At 45.9% G+C, this 22,076-nt stretch overlaps 2 protein-coding genes across 8 annotated transcripts in view; one reads left to right on the forward strand and one right to left on the reverse strand.

Annotated features, from left to right (window-relative positions):
- LOC139056301 (uncharacterized) overlaps nt 1-22,076 on the reverse strand; it is a 447,952-nt gene that overhangs the window by 79,659 nt on the left and 346,217 nt on the right. For all 7 annotated transcript variants that reach the window (XR_011512262.1, XM_070534439.1, XM_070534440.1 and 4 more), the window contains one exon: nt 13,313-13,408. Coding sequence is in view for 6 of the 7 variants with exons in the window: in XM_070534439.1 (XP_070390540.1) it covers nt 13,313-13,408 (96 nt within the window). In the remaining variant the exon portion in view is untranslated. The remainder of the gene's footprint in view (nt 1-13,312; nt 13,409-22,076) is intronic.
- The window catches only part of LOC135900880 (carotenoid-cleaving dioxygenase, mitochondrial-like), a 119,447-nt gene that overhangs the window by 41,949 nt on the left and 55,422 nt on the right, over nt 1-22,076 (forward strand). The gene's annotated exons all lie outside the window — the stretch shown is intronic.

The raw sequence follows: 22,076 nt of genomic DNA on the forward strand, positions 1-22,076 counted from the left end.
GCACACTCAAGAGCCAGGTATACTCATATGCTTAAAAATAAAAGTAACCGTTATCGCTCCCCTAAATTTTGATTCTCGAAAAGGTTATACGGTGGGTGTCAATGTCTCGGGTTGTTGAGGGTATAGTATGCTAGACAAAATGATAATTTTCGCTGATCAAGCCTCCTGGCAGCGGGCGCATATTGAAATTTCCAGCGGACAAACTTTCTAGTTAGAGCTAACGCCTCAATCATACTGGTTACTACTTCAACTGTACAATTACAAGGTACACCAGCTTAAGTAAATATTTAAAGTAATAAGTTATGAAGTTTGGCTAATTTATAATCGTAATGACGATTATCACTCAAACTTTGATGTCTGCCACAGCTCGTGTAACTTGCTAACACAAATTATCGTTTTGTGTCGAACCCCTCTTTTAATAAGCTGAAACAGTTGTAAGTACATGCAATATACGTTACATATACCGACAGATATGCGAAGTATAGTCAAGGTGCAAACATTTTTTGGGTCCCTGCGTCTTCTGGCACTACTAAAACTGTTGGCAGGATCGAAATTGCGTATTGGCCCGGCAAGACACCAATATGCAAGACTCCCAACACGTGACCCACGTGACTCACGTGACCGTGGTTGACAGTGTCTTGGGATTCAGCGCAGATGTCGTTACGCAATCGCCGGTATCGGCCAGTGCTACTATTGTACTGTCCATACGATAAGCTCATTTTAATCGGCGGGAAGCTGACCCAGAGGACGCGCCAAACAAAGAGGAAGCACTATAGGCATAATAAACATTGCTTTACTAAGGAAATTAGTCTAAAACCTCGTTATAACAAAGTTGAAGGGGGTAGCCAAAATTATCTCGTTACATCGATTACTTCGTTCTATCTACTGCTACATGTACTGCAGCATGACTGTCTATGAGAACTTCAAGGAAAATTTTACTGACTTTCAGTTATGTCTATTATTTCGTTATATCCCATTTTGTTATGAAGAGGTTTCACTATGCGCTTGAAGCCCTACGTTTATGGCAGTGAGGAAATTTAGGTAGCGTTTGTTGTTTCGTTGCGTAACTTCGTAGAAGAGAAATTCAGTAAGCGGCGCCCGTGCAGGGGTAATAAAGATGGCTACGCGTAAGCGGATTGGTTATCTGAACGCTCTCCTGTGTGAGCTATATGACAGGACAGCATTAGCGAGCCACGGTTATAAGACTGCGGGGAGGGTTTCCAAAGAAGAGTTCGTTTAAAAAAGAAAGTCAGTTTTCAAAAGCTTGGCCATCGGAATGGCATGCATGAAATGCCGCCGCTATTTCACAATGCAGAGCGCCATACAGCGCCATTCAACCATTCTTCTCTTTTCAGAGTGAAACACACGCGGCGTTTTAAAAAAGCCATAAGAAAAGAAATTACAGTCGAAACAGCGGGCGATCGCCATGCGTGTGAGTTACTGGAGAGCGCTGCGGTAGAAGAAAAGCGTTTGCGTATATTGTTTTCCTAGCTTCAAACTTTAATTAGGGAACGGCCTCGATTCATAACTGTTCTTGTTTTTTTTTTTTACCATTCTATGGCTGCCTAGAGGCGACTTTGCGCAGCGGAAGAGCTGCAACGCAAATTCTTAAACCATTCGAGTCTCCATAGCCGCGTTCCTGCAAACTGGAATTGCACGCAGCGGCTATAATTGGATAGCCAGCCGGCCGGAACGACGGCTATAGGACCGTAAGCAGCTTAGGGCAGGAAAACGGCTTTAGCATTTCGTGGCTCATTTCTGCGGCGAAGGCGACTCTAATCTCGCGTTCGGTTTCTCCGCCAAATTTGCCCCTGCTTTCGAAATGTTCCCGCCGCCACGTCGTGGACTCCTCAGCATACACGTGTGCCAAACCCTCCGCGGCTCCATTGGCGAAAGTGAGCGCTGTAGAAATTCGGTTTCGAAACGCTTACCCGTAACCGCATGATGGCTCGGCTGGTGTGTGTGCGTGCGAGTGCTTCCTCGGTCGAAATGCTTTTGCAGAGAGAAGCATTTCTGCTATGCAGTAGCGCTTTACCTTTCTTTTTTATTAAGAAGTCGTGGCTACAGTTTAAGCTTTCTCAGGGGTTTCTTTTCTCTCTTTTCATATTTGACTGAGAAGGCCTTTGCAGAAGAAGGGTACTTTAGCATAATAGTATGGCTGGCTTAAAGCAAAGGTTAGTAAATACAATATGGCCACCTGGTGTCTCAGAATAAAAAAAAATAAAGAAGTGGACGCTTGGCATTTGTAGTAGCTATGTCTAGGACCAAAGGCCACAATATTAAAAGTGCTTAGAGACGCCAGAATGGGAAGAGACTAGACCAGAGACTACGAACAGTTAATTTTCTACAAGTTCTTTTTGCTTATTCACATAATATGCGTATGGCAAATTCCGTGACTGAAAGAAAAGGCAGCGAAGCTTTATGAGAAAGGAACACTAATTTAGCTTTTAGACAGCTTTTTGATTTGTCCTTTTTTTTTCGCTTCTGTGTTACGTACTTTAAAGGGCAAGGAGGAAAGCAAAAAAAGAAAGTTTTTTTTTTGTAGAGGTTGGTGAAACACTGGCGCAAATTTGGGTCTATCAGATTCCACGCTGTATATTCATACCTATAGCTTCACGCACCCAATTATGCAAGCAAATTGACTGTATTATAATGCAACAACATGGCGAGACCGTCCAGTTGGCTGATGTTCACAATGGACAGATCTTGAAGCACACAAGTACCCACACAAAATAGAACAGAAAAAAAAAGAAACGCAGACAGGACACAGTTGTCTTGTGTGATATCTTTATTTTTTGTGAGCGTGCCGCTGCACGTTTCGAAATCTGTCCAATGTGAAAATGAACTGCTTCTTAGGCTACTGGTCAACGAGAGTGGCATGAATATTTACAGCGCACAACAAGCTAGACCATATAGGTTAAGGCACACATTATGTCTACAACAAACGCTGTGTATGTTCGTAAAGGCTTGTACCCCAACTCGAACAAATGCATATTTCATAAAGGGTAAGGTTGTGCCATGCCATCAGATGTCTAACGTGCAACAAGTGCACATTTCATAAAGGGCGAGGTTGTGCGATGCCATCAGACGTCTAACGTGCACATTCATGGCTTTTATCCTTGTGAATGCGCGCACGGATGGTGTCTCTCGTCGTTCTCCTTCCGTGTCAAGGCATCGAGCGCGTTCAACATTCGTGTATGCCTAACAAACGTCAACGCAACAGTTTCCGCAGTGTCGCAATGCGCATATTTCCTTTAGAACTCAGGAGTGTCAGCACGAAGTCGCTGTTGGATTCGATCGGTGGCTGCTGTTGCCGCATTCTGATGTGGGGAGGATGTAAAAAATAAGCAAAAAAGTAGGATAATAATGTTAATAATAAAGCTGTCGTATTTTGTGCTTTCGGTACTTGCTAAAGAACCGCAGGTGGTTAAAAATTATTCCTCCCCTCTGCGACCTACGTCGTGTCTAGCAGTCTATTGGCCTCGAGCTCCACCACTGGAAAAGCTGGCGCCACCGTCGGCGTGACGTGCTAGGAGGGATCACGTGGACATAGCGGCCGCGTCGGCTGCTTCGGGCGCGCCGAAGCGAGCTGAAAACGAGTATAAATTCCCTCGTACGCTGCGGTCCTCATTTAGTGGCGAAATTTTCCCGCTTCGAGTGTCTCCTTTACAACGCTTGAAAGCACTACAATAGGTAGTGGCTGCCCTTGAAGGCGCGCACCATGGCAGGCTACTGCTCGGTGCCGCAGGGCCGGACGCTCGTAACGGAGGCCGGTGTCAGCCTTATTCACACGTAGCCGCAGGACAAGAAGCTGCGTGAACCTTGGCTCGCGAAACATAAAACCGGCAAACAGTCATCGGCTACAACTCGGGTATGCAGCAAGCACAGACGCGAGGAAGATTTCTGCTACGGCGCCCGGTCTGCGATGTTCTGAAAACGCGCACTGAGACGCTCGCCCGAGTCAGCTGCCCGACTAATGTCATGACGGTTTGGTCTATGAACTTGTCGATGCTATAGATACTGGCAAGTTCAGTGGAATGGAAAGGGAGCGGTAAGAAGCACATTTTAAAGAAGCATGGCATATGGTCATGTTTGTGTTATGAATTAATGCACTGGATTACAAAGAGGAGCAGCGGGAAATTGCACGCTGAGAACACCGATAAACATACAGTGCGACGCAACTCGAGAAATAATATTGAAAGGTCAATGGAATTTAGAAGAAAAAAAAAAGATTGAATCGTCGCGATGGCACATCAGAGTCCCCGTAGGCATCGAAGTCCCTACAAGACATTATTTTTGAACAGCGCTGATAGCGCCCACGCAACAATGGTTGCTTGTATACTGTTAAATGCTCATATTCTGCGGCCTGAAGCTCATGGCACGGTGCGAAAACGCGCGCGCGGAGAAAGCGAAACAGTGCGCGGACAAGCATGCAGACGCGCAGTCGGTCGCTGCGAATCTGCGCGATCGCTGCATTGAGGCTTCGTTCTAGTACACTCCATTTAGTTATACAAACACTATAAGAACATATTTCACATAGTTTGCTCTCAGCGTTTACCTACCTTTCACGCAAGAAGCCGGTTCGGGAGACTCCATCACGGCGACCGCGCACAGTGGCGTTCACTGTACGTTTTCGGTAAAGATATAGCGTCTGTAAACGATTGTGTGCTTTCAGTTTGCCCAAGATTATTATTTAGACACTAAGAAACTTCTCTCGTTTCGAAAGTACTTACAGAAATGTCCGGGAGAGCTCGCGCGTGGTGTTTTCAGTAAGCGCTGACAGCAAAACCTATGAGGAGCGCGCCACGTGATCCCTCATACTACGCCAGCGAGGCGCTTCCGATAGATGGCGACTCCGTAACTCCTCGCCGCCAATGTGTTGCGTTGTTACTTTCAGGCCCGTCATGCGTTCTTAAACTGTAAGTTTAGTAGTGCAGCAACGACGAGCGTGTTCCTCTTGTTGTGATTTCCAAACTGATTAAAATATTGCGTTTTGGGGTGCACATATGCAGTTTCTCTAAGCGTTCCCGCACCTGTAATGTGGTAGTGCTAGTAAAGCTGTACAATATGATGCAATCATTGAAGAAAGGCATGATGTGACTGCATTTGTCCCACACACCGTGCGTCCCTCGAGTCTCCGTGAATGCGGCCTGGTTATTGATAGGCCCAGTTTGCAACGCCGTAACATAGATTCCGCTCCAATGGCTGTTTATCTTTAAGCAAAGCATGCGCGTGGTGGCGAAAAAAAAAAAACTGGCTGTGGCTTAGCTAAGGTTAAGCCCAGGATGCGAAGCATACTAGCCTTTATTTTAACGCGACAGCGTTAAGGAGCTCGTGTCGCAGAAAATCCGGTGTCGTCGGCGTCGGCTCAGGCATGCGGCGCTTGCTCAGGCGCACATTTCGTTGTCGCGCCGAACGCTGCGTTGCACGACGCTCACCGCGTCCGATGCGGGGCGCGTAGTCGCTGCGCCGTAGCAAAGCCACCTAGAAACAGTCTCTGTAGCACGCCGCAACCTTCGCTTCTCATTCCAACGAGCAGCTCCGTCTCCAGGAGGCATCTCACCTCGTGAGTCTCTAGCAGAGGCAAGCGCAGCTGCTTATATACCGCCGCGACGCCGCGAGCGACGGCGCGAGTTGGAGCCCCGTTTCTCCTCTGTCGTGACGTCACGGTGTCACGTGGTATTGAAGGCGACACCGTGACGCCTGAGGAGCTGGGTTGAGCTCTAGTAATATGCTTCGCATAAAAATTAGACCTCCCGCGCTGTGGGGAATTCAATCAGCGTCAGCGAAGCTTGAATTGGTGTTAGCGCTGTTCATACTTACGAACCATTTGCAAGTATATGGATCCACATATGGATCCCACGCATGACGACGATGAAACGAGGATGAAGATATGACGACGACAATATGACGGCAAGAGTGTGACGACGACCGCATGGCGACATTGGAACGAGGATGACGAGCTGACTATGACGGCATGATAAAAACGAAATGACTGCGAGAAAACGACGGCGTATAAACGAGTATAGATAGGTTGGCGGTCGTCGTCACGGCTCGTGACGATGACTCGCTGAAAACGATCGAACGGCGAATGAGTAATCGTGGCGGTGTTATGACGACGAGGGCATGGAGTTGACAGCAAGGCGACAATGGGAATGTCGATAACTGTGTGACAACGATAGCCTATCGGCGAGGGCATGACGATAGTCAGATGTCGAAGCTGGAATAACGGCGATGGAATGACCACGACGACATCGTGATGATGGTAAGACCACGAATATATGAGGATGAGTGTACGACGACGACGATGATGTTGTGACAACGGCGACATGATCACAATGGATTGACGACAGCACGATTACGGGTCGAGCGTGATCTTGGCGGTGTCCTGGAGGACTACGGAATGAGCTCGATGGGAATGACAACGCAGGTACGACGGGAGAACGAAGACGGCTGAACGCTGACGACGCGAAAAGACAACGAAGGAGTGATTACAGTCAACTGAAGGCAATGAAATGACAACGACGGACGGTCAAAGACAACACGACGACGAAGGCATTTCTTGTGTTGGGGCTCACGTCTGAGCTTAAGTACAGTCACGTGCGATATGAGCTGCGACGCGGTGCCCATGTTCAGAAGGACACCAAGACCGTACGGTGGCGCCGACTTACGAATAACTCGAGGACTAAATTTTCGTATGTAGGCTGCACAGTTAACTCCTAAGGCCCTTTTGAGCACGTGCACCGTGTTTTAGCTCGCACTGCACGCGACTGTACGTCACCTGCCAACCCAGGCCTCTCTCAATCGCACCATATGTGGCGGCGGTTTGCACTATGTCCGTTACCAGATATAAGCGACTGAACAAGAGCGTCACGCGGAAACTATTCTTCAGACAGCGAGGCACATGCACTATGGATTGGGGGGGGGGGGGGGGTTGAGTTTCTTGCACTCCATTTTCGGGGCGTTACTAGGGGGAGGAAAGGGGGTGGGGGCATGTGTACTGTGGCCCCACGCAAGTAGCTTGCGAAACATGCGAGTGGATGGTGCTGTAGCTAGGGCTTTCTCGGACGTACTCGGCTCGATATAAAAAAAAAGGAGCAGCAGTTCTTTCATGCGTTCACCGTAACTTTTCTTGCTTCGCGATATTCTATAGACGCCCGCGCACCTTGTTTGGGACGCGCGTGCTGGTGAGTGCATGCGATGCTCTCGACTGCCATTAATTCTGAATCTGGCAGAGCACTCACAACGAAGCGAACTGATTAATGTGGCGTACGGGGACGGGGGAACAGCTTTCTAAATGAAGTTAGGAATTCCCGCTGTAAGGCACGCTCTGACGCGTCTGGCGAAGACTAATTGCTCATTCTGTCAGCCTTCCTTTCTTCTTTTTTTCTTTGGGAGGCACATCATTTGTCATCACTTCGACCTCACACATGTTCTTGTATCTTTTCAATGTTCTCAATTGACAGTGCAATGCTTCTTGTGTTTTGCCCGTGCTTTGTTTACTTGGAATATAGTCCGTAAAGCGAAGTAAATGTTGCTTGTGTGTGTGTGTATGTGTGTGTGTGGGGTGTGTGTGTGTGTGTGTGTGTGTGTGTGTGTGTGTGTGTGTGTGTGTGTGTGTGTGTGTGTTTTAGGCTAAAGAAGGAAAGACCGAGTACGTTCAGCATGTTATTCATCTGGCAAACAAGAAAACTTTATGGTATGATACAAACTCACACTGCGCGTACCAAGCCATGTCAATCGTCTCAAGAAGTGCAGACGTCATCGCACCCGCAGTCAAGGCGCCTGACGCGAGTGAAAGTAGGCTTGCGCCCGTTTCACAGGATTCGCATTCAATGCACACATCACACCAGGCAAGTTGGTTCTGCTCACGTTTGGCACACACCTGCTGCATCCGTCCGAATCCAATATACGTTATTTATTTACCCAGGATGTTGTCCCAGACGCCCAACTGCGGTCACTTTCCGGGCTGATCTCGCACTTTCAGTCTTCAGTAGTTGTTTTCTCTTGCAGCCTGTCCTCCGAGAGGGCATAGCGATGCTGTTCTGTTTGTGAACGGTCCTGACAACGTGCCTCCGAAGCAAATGCTCCCTACCTTCGGTGCAGCCCTTACGCCACCGGTGGAGCCACTGAAGCCTACGTTGCTTAATGTAGAGCGACTGCAGCTGCGCTCAAGGGAGTCGCAGGCAAGTAGGCCGAAGCGCAAATGAATGCCCACTGAACGCTGTAGAAGTTCCATAATATCACTCCCTAATATCTCAAAATAATCTTTGTGCGCAGCGCACGTCTACCTGGAACGAGAAACTGCGTGTGGTTAGCTCAAACGCAGCGCATTCACACGAAGTACAATGAGGGAAAGGTTGTAGGTCTGCTGCGCGTTGAAAACATGATGAATACTGCTTCACGGGTGGCAATCAACCTAAGTTAATCTATCACAGTCAAAAAGACACGTAAGCTCTATATCAGTGATCCAACATTAATCATATTGGATCTGATATTAAAGCTATCGTGTCCCAATATGTGTTGAAGCAGTTTTGTGAAATTACAGTCACGGGGCACATACATTTTTCAAAAATATAGGGTTAAGTTTAGAGAGTCTATGGCGTGACAAATGAAAACTTCCGGGGAAACCTCAGAAAGCGCACGAGCAAAAATGCGGCAGAATCTATCTTAAGATGAATTACAAAGTTAATGTGATTAGCAATGAAGCAATTAAAGTAGCGACACACTGTATTGCCGCTACAGAAACGTGTAATGTATGAGACGGGGGACTCTTCCTTGGCGTTTTCCTCTGGTCACGCTGAATTATTCAGGAGCGGCGCCGCGCAGTGCGCTTGTGGCGCTTGTGTGAATAAACAATCAGAGACGTTTGTCTCAATATATAAGATCGATTCCGCCCAAGCACCTGAGATGTCCTAAATGACTTCCTGTTGGCCACGGAAGAGCCGCACACATTTACATAAGTTAGCGTCAAAGAGGTTCATTGCAGAGCGGCCGATATCCAGTAACACGTGCCCAGGGGCCCAATCCAGAGAGAGAGAGAGAGAGAGAGAGAGGCGGACAGACGGACGGACAGACGGACGGACGGACGGAGGGATCGATCGATCGATCGATCGATCGATCGATAGATAGATAGATAGATAGATAGATAGATAGATAGATAGATAGATAGATAGATAGATAGATAGATAGATAGATAGATAGATAGATAGATAGATAGATAGATAGATAGATAGATAGATAGATAGATAGATAGACCCGAGAAGAAGGTCCAGTGTTTTACCAATGTGAATCGCAATAAAAAGAAAATAGATAAGTAAACCAGGGTGAATTATTCATATAAGACGAGCGTTCTTTTTCATTCTCTTCCTTTTGCCCCCCTTTCTTTTATTACCTGTTTTTTGTAGCATGGATGCACAGCCATGAAATCAAGAAACGAGCTACTTCCTGCAGTAAGCTTCACAATACGACAAACTAAAGAGCATGAGAAATTCAGCGTAGCTTGAGGGAAAGAGTACGAAAGGGGATTTTGAGATGTATGCGTAGAAATGTTTGGAAAGGCAAGAAATGTTGACTTTCGAACAGAATGAAGACACGGACAAGTGGCAGCTGAAGCAATGCGGTTCAGGCCCTCGAAAACCTCGTCGTTAAAAACGCTCCTATTTTGAGTGCTGCATAAGCGAGCTAAGTCATAGAATGCGACGGGCCTAGCGCAAACTGACTGGGAAGTTTGAAGCGCACATTTCGGCGAGGTTATGAGCGGTCTTTTTTCTCCTAATAGTAAGCTTAACTCAAATTTTAACTTCTCGTTGTGCGTGTGTCATTCGATATTTAATACATGTATGACTGTTTGTTTGTGAGAGTCTGTAAGCGCTTAATTAGCTCGAACTTCGCAGTTTCATGAGAAAAACTCGACTCTCCAGTTAGTCAGTTAGTTTGTGACAGGTGTTTCTCTTTCGTTCTCCCGGCGCAGCTTACGTTTTTGTGAGCTTCATCTCCCGTCTGTAGTTTCATACCCTCCTTATCTGCTATTTCTTCCTGCCACAGTCTCTGGGCACTTATTTAGTGCCTGCCTGTCCGTACTCTGCAGGAAGACACGCATTTCGCTACGTTTTTATCTCGACGTCACAAGGCCTTCCTTCCGTGATCACTCGAGCGTACTCCAGCCCCTCTCGAGCACGCTCGAGAGAGCACGCCTCGCTCGACGGCATCAAGCTTTCTTAATTTGCGCATGACAAACGGTGACGTCGCAGAGCAGAAGTTATAGATAAAGAGCGAGAAAATCGTAGTAAAAAAAGAGGGCTGACAAAAACATGAAGAAATGAGGGACGAATGATGGTAAAACGTGGTAGAAAGGGCAGACGAATGGCTTTCCTGTTTCTTCGCTTTTTTGTGTGTGTGTACGTTTCTGGAGCGAAAGAACGTTCTATTAAAAGCTGCTTTTGCAAGCCGGCTTGTTCGTGGTTCCGCGAACGACAGCGCACCGACTGCGGGAGAAATGAAGCGTTTCCGAGGGAGGGTTGCCAGGGGGGCTCCATTTATACGCCGGGTGACATGATGTACGACACTCGCTGGACAAGGGAGTGTCGTACTTTCTTCCTGGACAAGGCGACGTCAAATTTCTAGCGGCGTACATGTCACGGGGGAACAATGTCGCGCCGATGTCCTCGCCGCCTGGGGAACCAAAACACCCCTGTCTGAGACAAGTATATCGCTGTACAAGAAGGCCTTCTTTCGTCGTTCAGCGCATCTGGCGTCGCCGTTTCACATCCAATATCCTTCTCGTATACTTACCTCTTTACGCAGCTATCGTGCAGTTCTGTTGCTCAGTATACTTCAGTATACTCAGGAAATACTTCAAGACTAGTATATATACTAGTCTTGAAGTATTTCCTTTAGTTTATCTAGTTGGCCACGACTACGAACCATTGTTGGTAGTGCTACTTGTCCTGGTCTTCTTCTTTCTTCGATATGGTTATTTCCTTTTCGCCCCGGCATGTTATTTCTCGTTTCTTTTTTATTCTTTCAAAAACGTTTCTTAAGAGGTTTTTAGATTGTACAACTCGAAGAATCTTCGGAAAGTATTTTAAGAAATTAAAGGAACTAAATAGTACGGAGGAATGTCGATTTTCTTTAATTCAACCATTCCTCTTACTGACACGCGTTGTGAGTTCAAATTGACTTATTCGATCTTTCGTACACAAACAGTGACCTAGTAATTTGAGTCGAACTTAACAATTACTAACGTTAAGTATCTCTTGATTGAGGTCAACACTTTCACTCACGTGCGTAGAGAAGACTTGATGCGCCCACGCAGAGAGTGACGCAAGGTAAGCACTATTTTCGCACTGCAATATTTGGCCTCCGATGCTGTATTTCAGACACCGCTTCTTTTCTAAACGTACACCTTACTTTGCCACGAACAGGGAACACGGCTTGGCAGATATCGCAGCAAGTAGTGCGTTCGCCTGCAAAAGTAGCCCGTTTACATAGCCGCATGCCAGTTGTCGCACGCGAGTTCCAGTTGTGATTGAAATTGCCCCGCGTGTCCGCTGCGAATATGCGTCACTTTCGGCCCCCTCCGCGGTTCATCTGTTTTGTGTTCCCATGTTTTCCCGTCTTGCGTTATTTTTGTTTGTCTTCTACTCCGCGACACTGTCTCTGGTCACCGGCAAGAATCGATCATGCGAGACCGCTTCCTTATTCCACAGCGAAGGCCCTGTAAGTGTTGACAGAAAATCTGCCTGGAGCCACGCCTGCATAATGTTTAGGTACAAGCACATCAGATTATCATCTTGTGCGTAATGTAGTAAAAATACTACCTTGTGCAGTAAATGTATGTGCTGTACCACATCCGATGGTGCATTATGTCGGCTCAAAAGGGTACCTGTACGTACAGCACACGTGTACACGTACACGTGTACATTTGTCTTTTTGACGACGGCTTTGCTACGATAATCGCTTCAGTGGACAAATCAGTAGCGTTTGTTCTGGCTAACGCTCATTGTTTGGCTACCCAAATATCTTGTGTACGCGTTTATGTCCGTCCAAGCGTATTATTTCCGGGACGCTCTCTGTACACTCTCGTTTCACGCAAAAGACATTCGGCGCACGTATCCAGCCATCCTCCTTGTATGTACCGCGTTCCCTCGAAAAAGCACCGTCCACCGCTTCGCTCGATGGCTTACCAATCAACGGCGCTGTCCTCGCGGCTGAGTCTGCTCTCTGGTGGACGTCGACAAGCCTTCCACCTCTCGTTGTCATGCGGCGTACGCGCGAAACACGTCATTCGTCTTTACTCGGCAGGACACCGTTTTCCTTCCTCTTACGCCCCCCCCCCCCCTCCTTACTTGTTCCGCGCTTCTGTTGGGCGCTACTGCTTCTTGCTTTATATTCTTCGGCTGCGGGTGAGTGAGTGAGTGAGTGAGTGAGTGAGTGAGTGAGTGAGTGAGTGAGTGAGTGAGTGAGTGAGTGAGTGAGTGAGTGAGTGAGTGAGTGAGTGAGTGAGTGAGTGAGTGAGTGAACTTTTATTTGGTCCAGCAAAGCGCGATAAAACGTGCACCGGGCTAATACCACGATTGTTCAGGTCCTCGATTGATTGGTATTGATTGATAGTGGGTCCCTCAAGCCTTTTTCTTCATCTGGCCATTCATTTTCTTTCCCAGTCACATAGGCTCGTTTGCACGGAAGTTGAGGACAGCGCTCACCACGTCTACTCGCTCAAATCAACCTGTTTTCTTTCCCGCCAATCATCAGCCACCTCCTTGGAAGATGATTTTGGCAACATGGCTCTGTTTCTTCTTAGGCGTAACTTTACCTTTATACTTTGCCAGCTGTCTTGCTTGCTTGTTCGGGCTTTTCTCTTTCACGTGATACTAAACGCTCGTGTTCCGTGCCACGGGTGATACCAGGTGGCCAAAAACTAATATGACGCCCTCCACTGCGGCGTCTTTCATAATGCACTGTGCAGTTTCGGGACGCCTAAAGGGAACCTCGCCAGGTGCGGCCGTTTTTAACAAACAAGCGTAGCGTATCCGTGACGCGTTCACGATAGTGTCTGCAAATTATTGCTGCACAGCGCGCTGCCCCCTCCCCCCCCCCCCCCCCCCACCTCAAAGAAGCAGTTGGGATTTCAGAGCATATGCCGCGCTGCTTCCCTCTCGAGGCAGCGCGCTGCCAGCCAGAGATCTGCGGTCGCACGCACACATTCCTCTTGGCAGTGCGCGTTTCGTCACTCAGCATGACTAATCTTCCAACGTGAAAGGCGCAATGCCCCGATAAATGAAGCAGGGCTCGACGCCGCGATACGTACCTTGGTTCCTTTATGGGAGAAGGCAGGGAAGGAACACCACTTGGGACCGCCAGTATATAGGCAGAGGGTGTCTTCGTTGGCCATGACGTTCGCTTCCTAGCGGCATGGAAACAGGATAGTTAATTTAGTCTACATCGTCAAATAATGATTTGATTAGGGAAAAAGAGAAAGTTTACGTAGAACGATTATTATACGGTGTTTTACAGCTTCCCGTGTGTACCCAATATTTGCGGTGGGGCCTGGTGAGGGGCCATTTAAATCCCGAAGTTACCTAACTTTTCAGCCACTCGCGCAAAGAGAAAAGTACGTTTTATTTCCGCGGGCCTCAAAATTACATGATATACGCCGATCGTTGATGCTGTTTCTGGTTTGATTAATTGTGCATTGTGAGCTTATGATATGGATGCTTCATTTGGGAAGTATACGGTTCACATATAGCACCTGGTACACGTGCGCAGATACCACCGCTCATCTCGTCAAGGTTAGCCCCTACTACATATATTTACTTTTACATTTAGGAATCAATCAATCAATCAATCAATCAATCAATCAATCAATCAATCAATCAATCAATCAATCAATCAATCGATCGATCGATCGATCGATCGATCGATCAATCAATCAATCAGTATTTATTAACTTATTTATTTATTTACTTATTCATTTATTGCGCGCAAGAACAGCTGGAGGTCTAACTACTGCCGCACAGAATAAGAAAGGTAAAAATTTAGAATAAACAGGACCAAAAGTTGTGGGATGAAAAAATAGAATGAAGAAATAAAAAAAACACATAATGGACAAGTACATAATAAGCAGCAATCCTGTAATACCCCAAAATTAAGAGACAAAGTAAATATGCTGAAGGAGGGGGACACTATTAGAAAACAGAACAGGAGTGCCCGAGACAGACAGAAGAGGCCCAAGCTAAAGCTCCCACCTCTTAAGAGGAAGCATAAACTCGGGACAAACTCCGACGCTGCCTATTAAAATTGATGTAATACAAAGGCATGTATTTATGAGGCAACCTCCAGACCGATTTTAATTAAGTTTGAAGAATTTAAAAGAGAAAGTTAAATTGTAGTAACTGTACGATTAAAAATTTTTGTTGATGTCCTGAATTTTTTTACAAAAATTGCCGAAAACTGGTAAGTCTAAAATGCATTGAAGCATGACGTTGTCAAATCCATGACTCTGCACGGAAACATATATTTCAGTTTTCTAAACTACATTGGTTAGAGCATCAGCAGCTGACAAATTTGATATATAAATGTATATTTTACATGAATTCGTTAGTGTTTACGAGTATTTTGCATGAGTCCTACTTGCGCATTAGTGTTTTACTTGAGAGCCATGTATAATGCATCAATTCTGTCTTCTGTAGATTTACTAATAGTTGCAGTTTAAAGAACAGTGACACCGTCTTTATTGCTGAGTTACAGAGTTGTAAACTTGATAGATTTGTTTTCTGTAAATACGCAGTTTTCAATAATTTTCATTAAAAATTGCCAGCCCAGTTAAATTAAAACGTTGCTTCCCTGCTCACTAAATTTTAATTGTTTCTCTTAATTGCAACAAACCTCACCAAATTTTGTGCCGCGGTTGCCGAGAAAGACGATTTCTCCGTTCTCACGTATTTAGATTGGAGCCCTCGAGCCAAAGCTTCCCTTTGAGCGGACCACTTGTAGCGGTAGAGCAGGTGGCTGTACGTATAAGCCGATTCCTCATAGGTTCGTTTTCTCCCAGTGGCGCGAGCACCGTCGCTACGGCGTCTCCTACCCTATCCTATCCTACCCTATCCTATCCTATCTTATCCTATCCTATCCTATCCTATCCTATCCTATCCTATCCTATGCTATTCTATGCTATCCTATCCTATCCTATCCTACCCTACCCTACCCCACCCTACCCTACCCTATCCTGTCCTATCCTATCCTATCCTATCCTATCCTATCCTATCCTATCCTATCCTATCCTATCCTATCCTATTCGACACCTCCGGTGTAGGGCGAGAGGGAGGCCGGAGGAGCTGAGAGCTCTCGTTCCAGCGCACTTCACCGCAGCATCGAAAACTTTCAAGGCGTCCCAGAACTCTCGCGCGACAAGCACGTGTCTCGAAGAGTTGCGATAATTGGCGTTTGGCGGCGAGCACAACTTGGTTGCGCGGAAGCGCGCGCAAACTCCACCGGCGCCTGTTATAGGCGGTGAAAGTCCAACCGCGACCTAGTCGCACGAAAACGGGCGAAGGAAGCGAGTTCGCTTTTAGAAATCCTGCAGAGATTCTGAGGACTCTCTACTAATGCGTACGTATTCTTTGGCTCTGGAATTACTTCGCTTTTGCTTACTTACCTTTTGCTAACTTACGAATGTCTGCCCATCGCTTTTCGGGTGCCAAAGAACGCTTACGCATTAGTGGACAATTCTCAGAATTTTTGTAGCGTTTTCGTTGCATATCATGTCTATCTTGCTTAGAGCACATCATAATGCTCCAAACACAATTCCATTCCATACAATCACGGGATCACAATCTTTTATGGCTGCGTTTTGTACAGTTTTATTTTTTTTCTGTATCAGACAACCTGCACTTCTGTCGAGGCTGGGAAACTTCGCCCTGAATGCATCGCTGTTCATCTATCACCAGAGCTCCTTGTTCATCTTCGTCATCTGTTTTCTTTCTCTTCGGTGCTGGTTTCAATACAAAGTATTTCCTTTTCATTTATTTTATTTTACTTCCGTTTTGTGTTACGACGTGAGCGCGGTGACGTCGGCAATTTTCAAAAATTTTTTAAGGCTACCAATCATCTATTATACATTGTTATCACATCTGCCAATCAGCTATATTATTTTTTATACTCCGCCATTCCAAAGCAGGCTTCTTGGCATGCACACCAATGATGCGGCAAAGTAAGCTTTAAAGAAGGCATGACGAGAACTGTTATCTCTATTCTGTTTAATTTTTTATTCTTCATTTTCCATTTATTACTTATCGATTCTAAAGCTACAAATCATCTACGTTTACATTATTATAACAATTGCATATCTTAACGTAGCCAGTAATGCATTTATTTTGCAGATAATGGGTATGATACCTCTCGAATTATGTACAGATATTGCTGAGGACCTCGGCAAAAACAAAAAAAAAACAAAAAAAAATCTTACGCAATAAATGTGCCGTAGTACGCTGGAAGTCAAGCAAACAGAATATCACAGCAATATGAATAGCTGAATTGATCAGGAGGGGCTGAATGAAGGTATGTCGCAAAGTTGTTTCGACTTATCGACTTGTCTATGTCAGGGCTCAGTTGTTGCACTGACCAAGACAAGTTCACTTGTCTAAACGTCGACTCCGCATTACTTGCTTGCTTAGGCATTAGAAATGTTGTAGTATGTTGGAAGTCAAGCAACCACAGGATCACAGGAATATGAATAGCTGAAGTCATTAGGAGGGGCCTAATCAAGGGATGTCTCAAGATGGATCTATCGTTTCGACACACCGATTTCGACATAGCGAGTTGTTGCCCCGAGGAAGAGAAGTCCACTTGTATAAATATTCACTCCGGAGACACCTCTTGTGCGACCACTGCAGTATGTTGAAGTGTGACAGAGCAACCTCGCTCGTTTGTTGACTGCAGATTAATGAAAAAGTAAGCCTTAGAAGAGCCAGCCATACCAAGGTGCATTTAAGAGGTTGACGCTATTCCTTTTGCCTCGTAATACGAACACACATACAACAGGCATGCAAACATCGTAGTTTACATTGAAATGTTGTGTCAAGATGGAGCTATGGTTCAGACACATCGATTTCGACACATCTAGTGGTTGCCCTGAGGAAGTCAAGTCCACTTGTATAAATGTTCAGCCCGGAGACATCTCTTATTCGACCACTGCAGTATGTTGAAGTGTTACTGGGCAACCTCCCTTGTTTGTTGACTGCAGAGTAAACGACAGTAGATCTAGCCGTCCCAAGACTCATTTAAGAGGTTGACGTTATTCCTTTCGCCTTGTAATACGAGCAGACATACAACAGACATGTAAACATCGTAGTTTACATTGAAATGTAAGTGTAAACGAAAAAGAAATCAAGCTAGCTGTATACGATAAACAGGGTGTTCCATATGCATACACGCTACATAATCTAAGTTCATACCGTGCAATAAGAAACAAGTGATAAGAGAAAGCCAGGAAGCCTGAGCAGACTGAATTTGATTGGCTACCTTGCTGTGGAGGAAAGGGAAAGGGCACTGGTAGGTGAGGAGAGGGTGGGAAAGTTCGCCACGAGCGCAGGTGCACTCAATTAAGCGGTCATCGTTCAGTTCGGTGGTAGCGGTCATGCTGGTGCATCTCAACAAACGCCGCTGTATTTTCGTGGTTTTTCACGTCGCAGACGCACGAGGACAAGGTACCCGGATCTTCTATATGTCTGTCACCAAAGGTCCCCTAAATGTGCTTGAAGGGCAAGATTGTTATGTCCGTATGACGGGCAGTCACAAGCTGGTGTTTTATTTGTTCTATGTTACATGTGGCACAGACACCGTCAGCTATTCCGATTAGGAAGGAATAAAAATCAGGGATGCAATAAAAGCACTAATATGCACAAACACGTGATTGCCACGTTGTTCAAATATTCCTGGAAGCAAACACACAGTGTAGTAAATATACTGTTCGCGACCTCTTCTCTTATATGGGGATGAAGAACTCTTGTTTACGATGAAAAGCAAGAAATGCTTGCGGTAAAGCGACATTGAAATATGATGGCGTCCCACCGTCGTGTTGGTGGCTGGTCTTTTGAACGATTATACAGGCTACTACTGCACAGGGATTCGGGCACCGCTTGTAGAGGACGAGGATTCCGGCACTGGAACTGCCCCGTTCGCATCGCCCGTGAGAAGGGAACGGCTTCCTCAGCAGCACCAAAAGCGGAACTCATGCGAGAGAACACAGAATCCCCGCGAAATCGGCCGACGGAAGACACAGCGCGACCACCACAAATGGGAAGCCTCGTCCCATACAGTGGCTGGGAAGGAAATCGAAGAATGCTGCAGGGATCCGTTGTGAGCGACCTCCTCGGAATGGAGTCCGGGACGCGCAGTTGGGACATCCATTAGTCTTCCGACATCGTACCGAGACTGGTTTCCAAAGTTCTGCTCTTCGCGTTTTCCGGATTCGTTCGAGTCAGCCGGCTTGTAGTCTGCTCGTGGGAGCAGACGCAAAAGTAGGGGTCGAAAATAAAAACGAGCTCGCCAAAAACAAGCTGTCCTGTGTGTCTGCTTCGTTTCCTTCTCGCATTAAACGCACGTATACGACATATGTATACGCCCTGCACTTTGGCTTGTCTTTTTATCACGTTCTCCGTAGTGATTACATTTGTGAATCTTGTCTGCCTTGCGCCAACGAATGCTTCACCATGAATAAGCGCCTGCCATTAGGTGGTGCGATTGCAGCGAAAGTGATTTTCTAGAGACAGTAGGGGGCAAACGTCCGTTTTATTGTATACGGACGCTCGAGACGCATTGGCTCCGTCGCCGTCGGCGTTGTCGTGCTGGCCAGGTATCGGCGGACGCACGAGCGGCTCGCACGTGGTGCATGTCGAAGGCCTTCAGAGACGCGAAGTGTACGTACGCTTGGTCCCCAAAAGCGACGAACCGTGGACACGCGGTTAAGATCCGCTCAGTCAGTCCTGTCGGATCCTCGGCGGCGTTCATGCTTCCACAGCCGGAGGCTGCATTGTCCGCGCACACACACATTAGCGTTTCTGCTGAGCAGAAGTGTGCGTACCAAACCGTGGTGTACGTCAAGCGGAATGCATGTAATCTTTTCTTCGGAAACTGACCAATGCCGAAGCTTTTTTTTTTCATTCAGGCTCATATCGTGCGCCGCCGAGCTGAGACGAAGGAGGTATTAAAAAAAAGGAATGGCGCTTTTTTTTTTTTTCAGAACCTCTTTAGGTGTGACAGCTGCAACGACGCTGGTACGCTCCTCGTCACTGCAGCGTTGTGAGGCGCGTTCAGTGCAGCGCTAAACCCTGCTATAGTTTTTGAATACTTCGTGAAATAAACAAATTTTTTTTGCCTAGGGATGCATTGAACTTTACTAGTAACGCATATTATGAGAATTTATATCTACAAAGGCTCTATAGCATATAAATGAGAAATCGCAACCAGGTAACAGCTCAAACAATAAGAAACGGTACAGCGCAAACTTGATAACGTCGCCCACAGAGACACTGTGCTTAAGCAAAAGGGTATGGCAGAAGACATGAAACACATTTCTTCCTATTGACGCGTCACAGTCCTTAAAATTGACAAGATCTCAGTTGCTCAAAGTGAATATATAAATAATAACTTATATACCATTAGCTTTGTAAGAAAGAGGTCCTAAGAGAAAGCTTTAGCTCGGGCTCAGCTCCATCGCCGCCTATTCAAGTACATGTAAAACGCAGCAATGTTTTTCTGAAGTAACTCCTGCGCGGATTTTGATGAAATGTTTTCCATTTCAGAGAGAAAATAAATTTTTAGTGACTGTAGGAAGCGAAGTTTTTATTTAGAACCTGAATTTTATTGCAAAAATTGCCGAAAATGTTTACGTTTTAGTAAGAAGAACGAAATTTAACTGATTCGTAACTCTGCACAAAAAACAACAACAGATATCGCAGTTTCGTAAATTGCATCTCACAGACATCCAACGCGGTCAACTTTGGCGTATTCGTTTTTATCGTACGTGAAATTGTTACGTTTATTTACAAGGGTTTCGCATAAGTCCTGCTCACAGATTAATGGTGTACTTGAGAGTCATGTATAACAGATCGATTTGGCCCATATTAGATATAATATTAAATATAGTTTATGTAATCGAGATATAGGTTTATTGTGGAGTACAGTTGTAAACTTCATAGCTTCGTTTTCCTGAAAATAAGCGAATTTCGACAATATTCATAAAATAATCGACTGCGCAATAAAAAATATGCATTCCGCAGTGACTAGATTTTAACTTTTTTTTTGAGACTGCAACAAATCTGATGAGATTTTGCGCAGTGGTTGCCGAGAAAAAACAGTTTCTCCTTTCCCATGTACTTAGGTAAGAGAGCCCGTTCAACACATTCAAGAAGATCAATGACCAGCGACGCTTACGAGACGTTATTCACTATCGACAACCAACATGTCCAATAGGTCACCGTCGGTTTGAATTCTATTTCCTTTGAGGAGTGGACGCATTGCTCTTTGCGACTGCCACTGATAGCATCGAAGGAACTGTGCCACCACAATATTGAGCAAGTATCGAGGCAGAAAGTGCTAACTGTTTGAACAACGAGCGCTTCCTCGCTCTGAATGCGTCTATACGCACATGGAACGCGTGATAGATAAGTGTCAAAAGTGTATACATTCGCGCAGAGCATGCTATTACGTTTTTTGTAACCAAAAATTCGGGCAGCGTGAAGAGGGAACAATGCAACATCTTGCACATCTCTCTTTAGTTTGTAGCACGGGCCACTTCCGCCGCTACTCAACATCACTCAGCTGGCATGGCCAACGAATTCTTACTAAGCTCTTCCATTTTTCTGGCTCGCACGGCATGCCGTCAAGCTCATGAGCCAAGCAGAGCACAGATCTTGCAAATAGGGCTGGTGTCCCTTTCCATTGGAACTTGTCTGTTAAAGAAATGAACAGCAAATTTATCTAAGCACCGCAGCCATTGGCACGACATAAAACGCGTAAACTGTCGCGCATGTTTTAGCCGAAAATGCCTTGGTACTTCGACTTAGTTCCATTCCGCTATATGCCGAAAAGATATTTTTCGCGCGCAAAGGAGCTTCGTCCTACGGTCGAGGTGATAGGCAGGTCGTTTCAAATTTGATACCAATTAGTTGCATTCTGCCAGCAAAAGCGACTTCTTTCCTGAGAGTGTATCACAGAAGGCATGAAACCACAAAGCTAAGGTCTGTGATTGATTAAGCACCGTTTTTTTTTCTTTCATGAGGAAACAACATTCAGTTCAAACTAGCCCAATTTCAAGCTTTGGTGGATTGAGCGCAGCCATTTGATGTAGCTTTAAAGTCAATAAATATCGTTCAAAAATGTACGAAACTGTAGGAGTCGTGAAGTAACAAGGAGATGCCATCTGTATAAAGTGGGTGTTCAAAATTAAGCTTTATGGTTTTCTTAAACTTAGGCACTGGGAGGCACGCGAAGACCACCTGTGCAAATAAGTTATGTGGTAAGGGGAACACAAAGTGAGAAGATAATTATCGCTGTCAGCAGCCCAATTTACTAAAATTGAATAATTCTCTTATTGTTGACTGCAGTAAGTGGGTGTGCTTGTATTGAATAGTTAGAGGCAGCCGTGTTTCTGCACAGTATCAGTTGGAAGAATTCTTCTAACGTGCCTGCGGTCAGAGATATCGTACTCCAAATTTTAATTGTCGTTTGCATGATTACACATGCACGAGAGGATCAGCGCAAAGCTCTTCTCTGACGTGACGCGGCCGTTGCGTGCGAAGTTTAATCTGACAACAGGGTGGAGGCGTTGGCAAAGATGATAACTGTCCCCCTTCCCCTCATGGCTGGCGAAATCAAGATTTGGCGGAGCGTGTGCCGTTCCAGTTGCTGCTCTTGATTTCAATAAAACTTGCGATACTTAGAAATCAGCAGCCACTTTATTTGCGTAGCCCAGGCAAGGACCATGCCCGCTCGTGTAGTCACCATTATGCACGCCGGCTTCTCTTTTTTTAGCCCTCCGGCTTCTCTGCTCGCGCCATTATCACGGAATGGCA

The sequence above is a fragment of the Dermacentor albipictus genome, chromosome 2 (genome assembly GCF_038994185.2).
Source record: "Dermacentor albipictus isolate Rhodes 1998 colony chromosome 2, USDA_Dalb.pri_finalv2, whole genome shotgun sequence".
NCBI lineage: Eukaryota > Metazoa > Arthropoda > Arachnida > Ixodida > Ixodidae > Dermacentor > Dermacentor albipictus.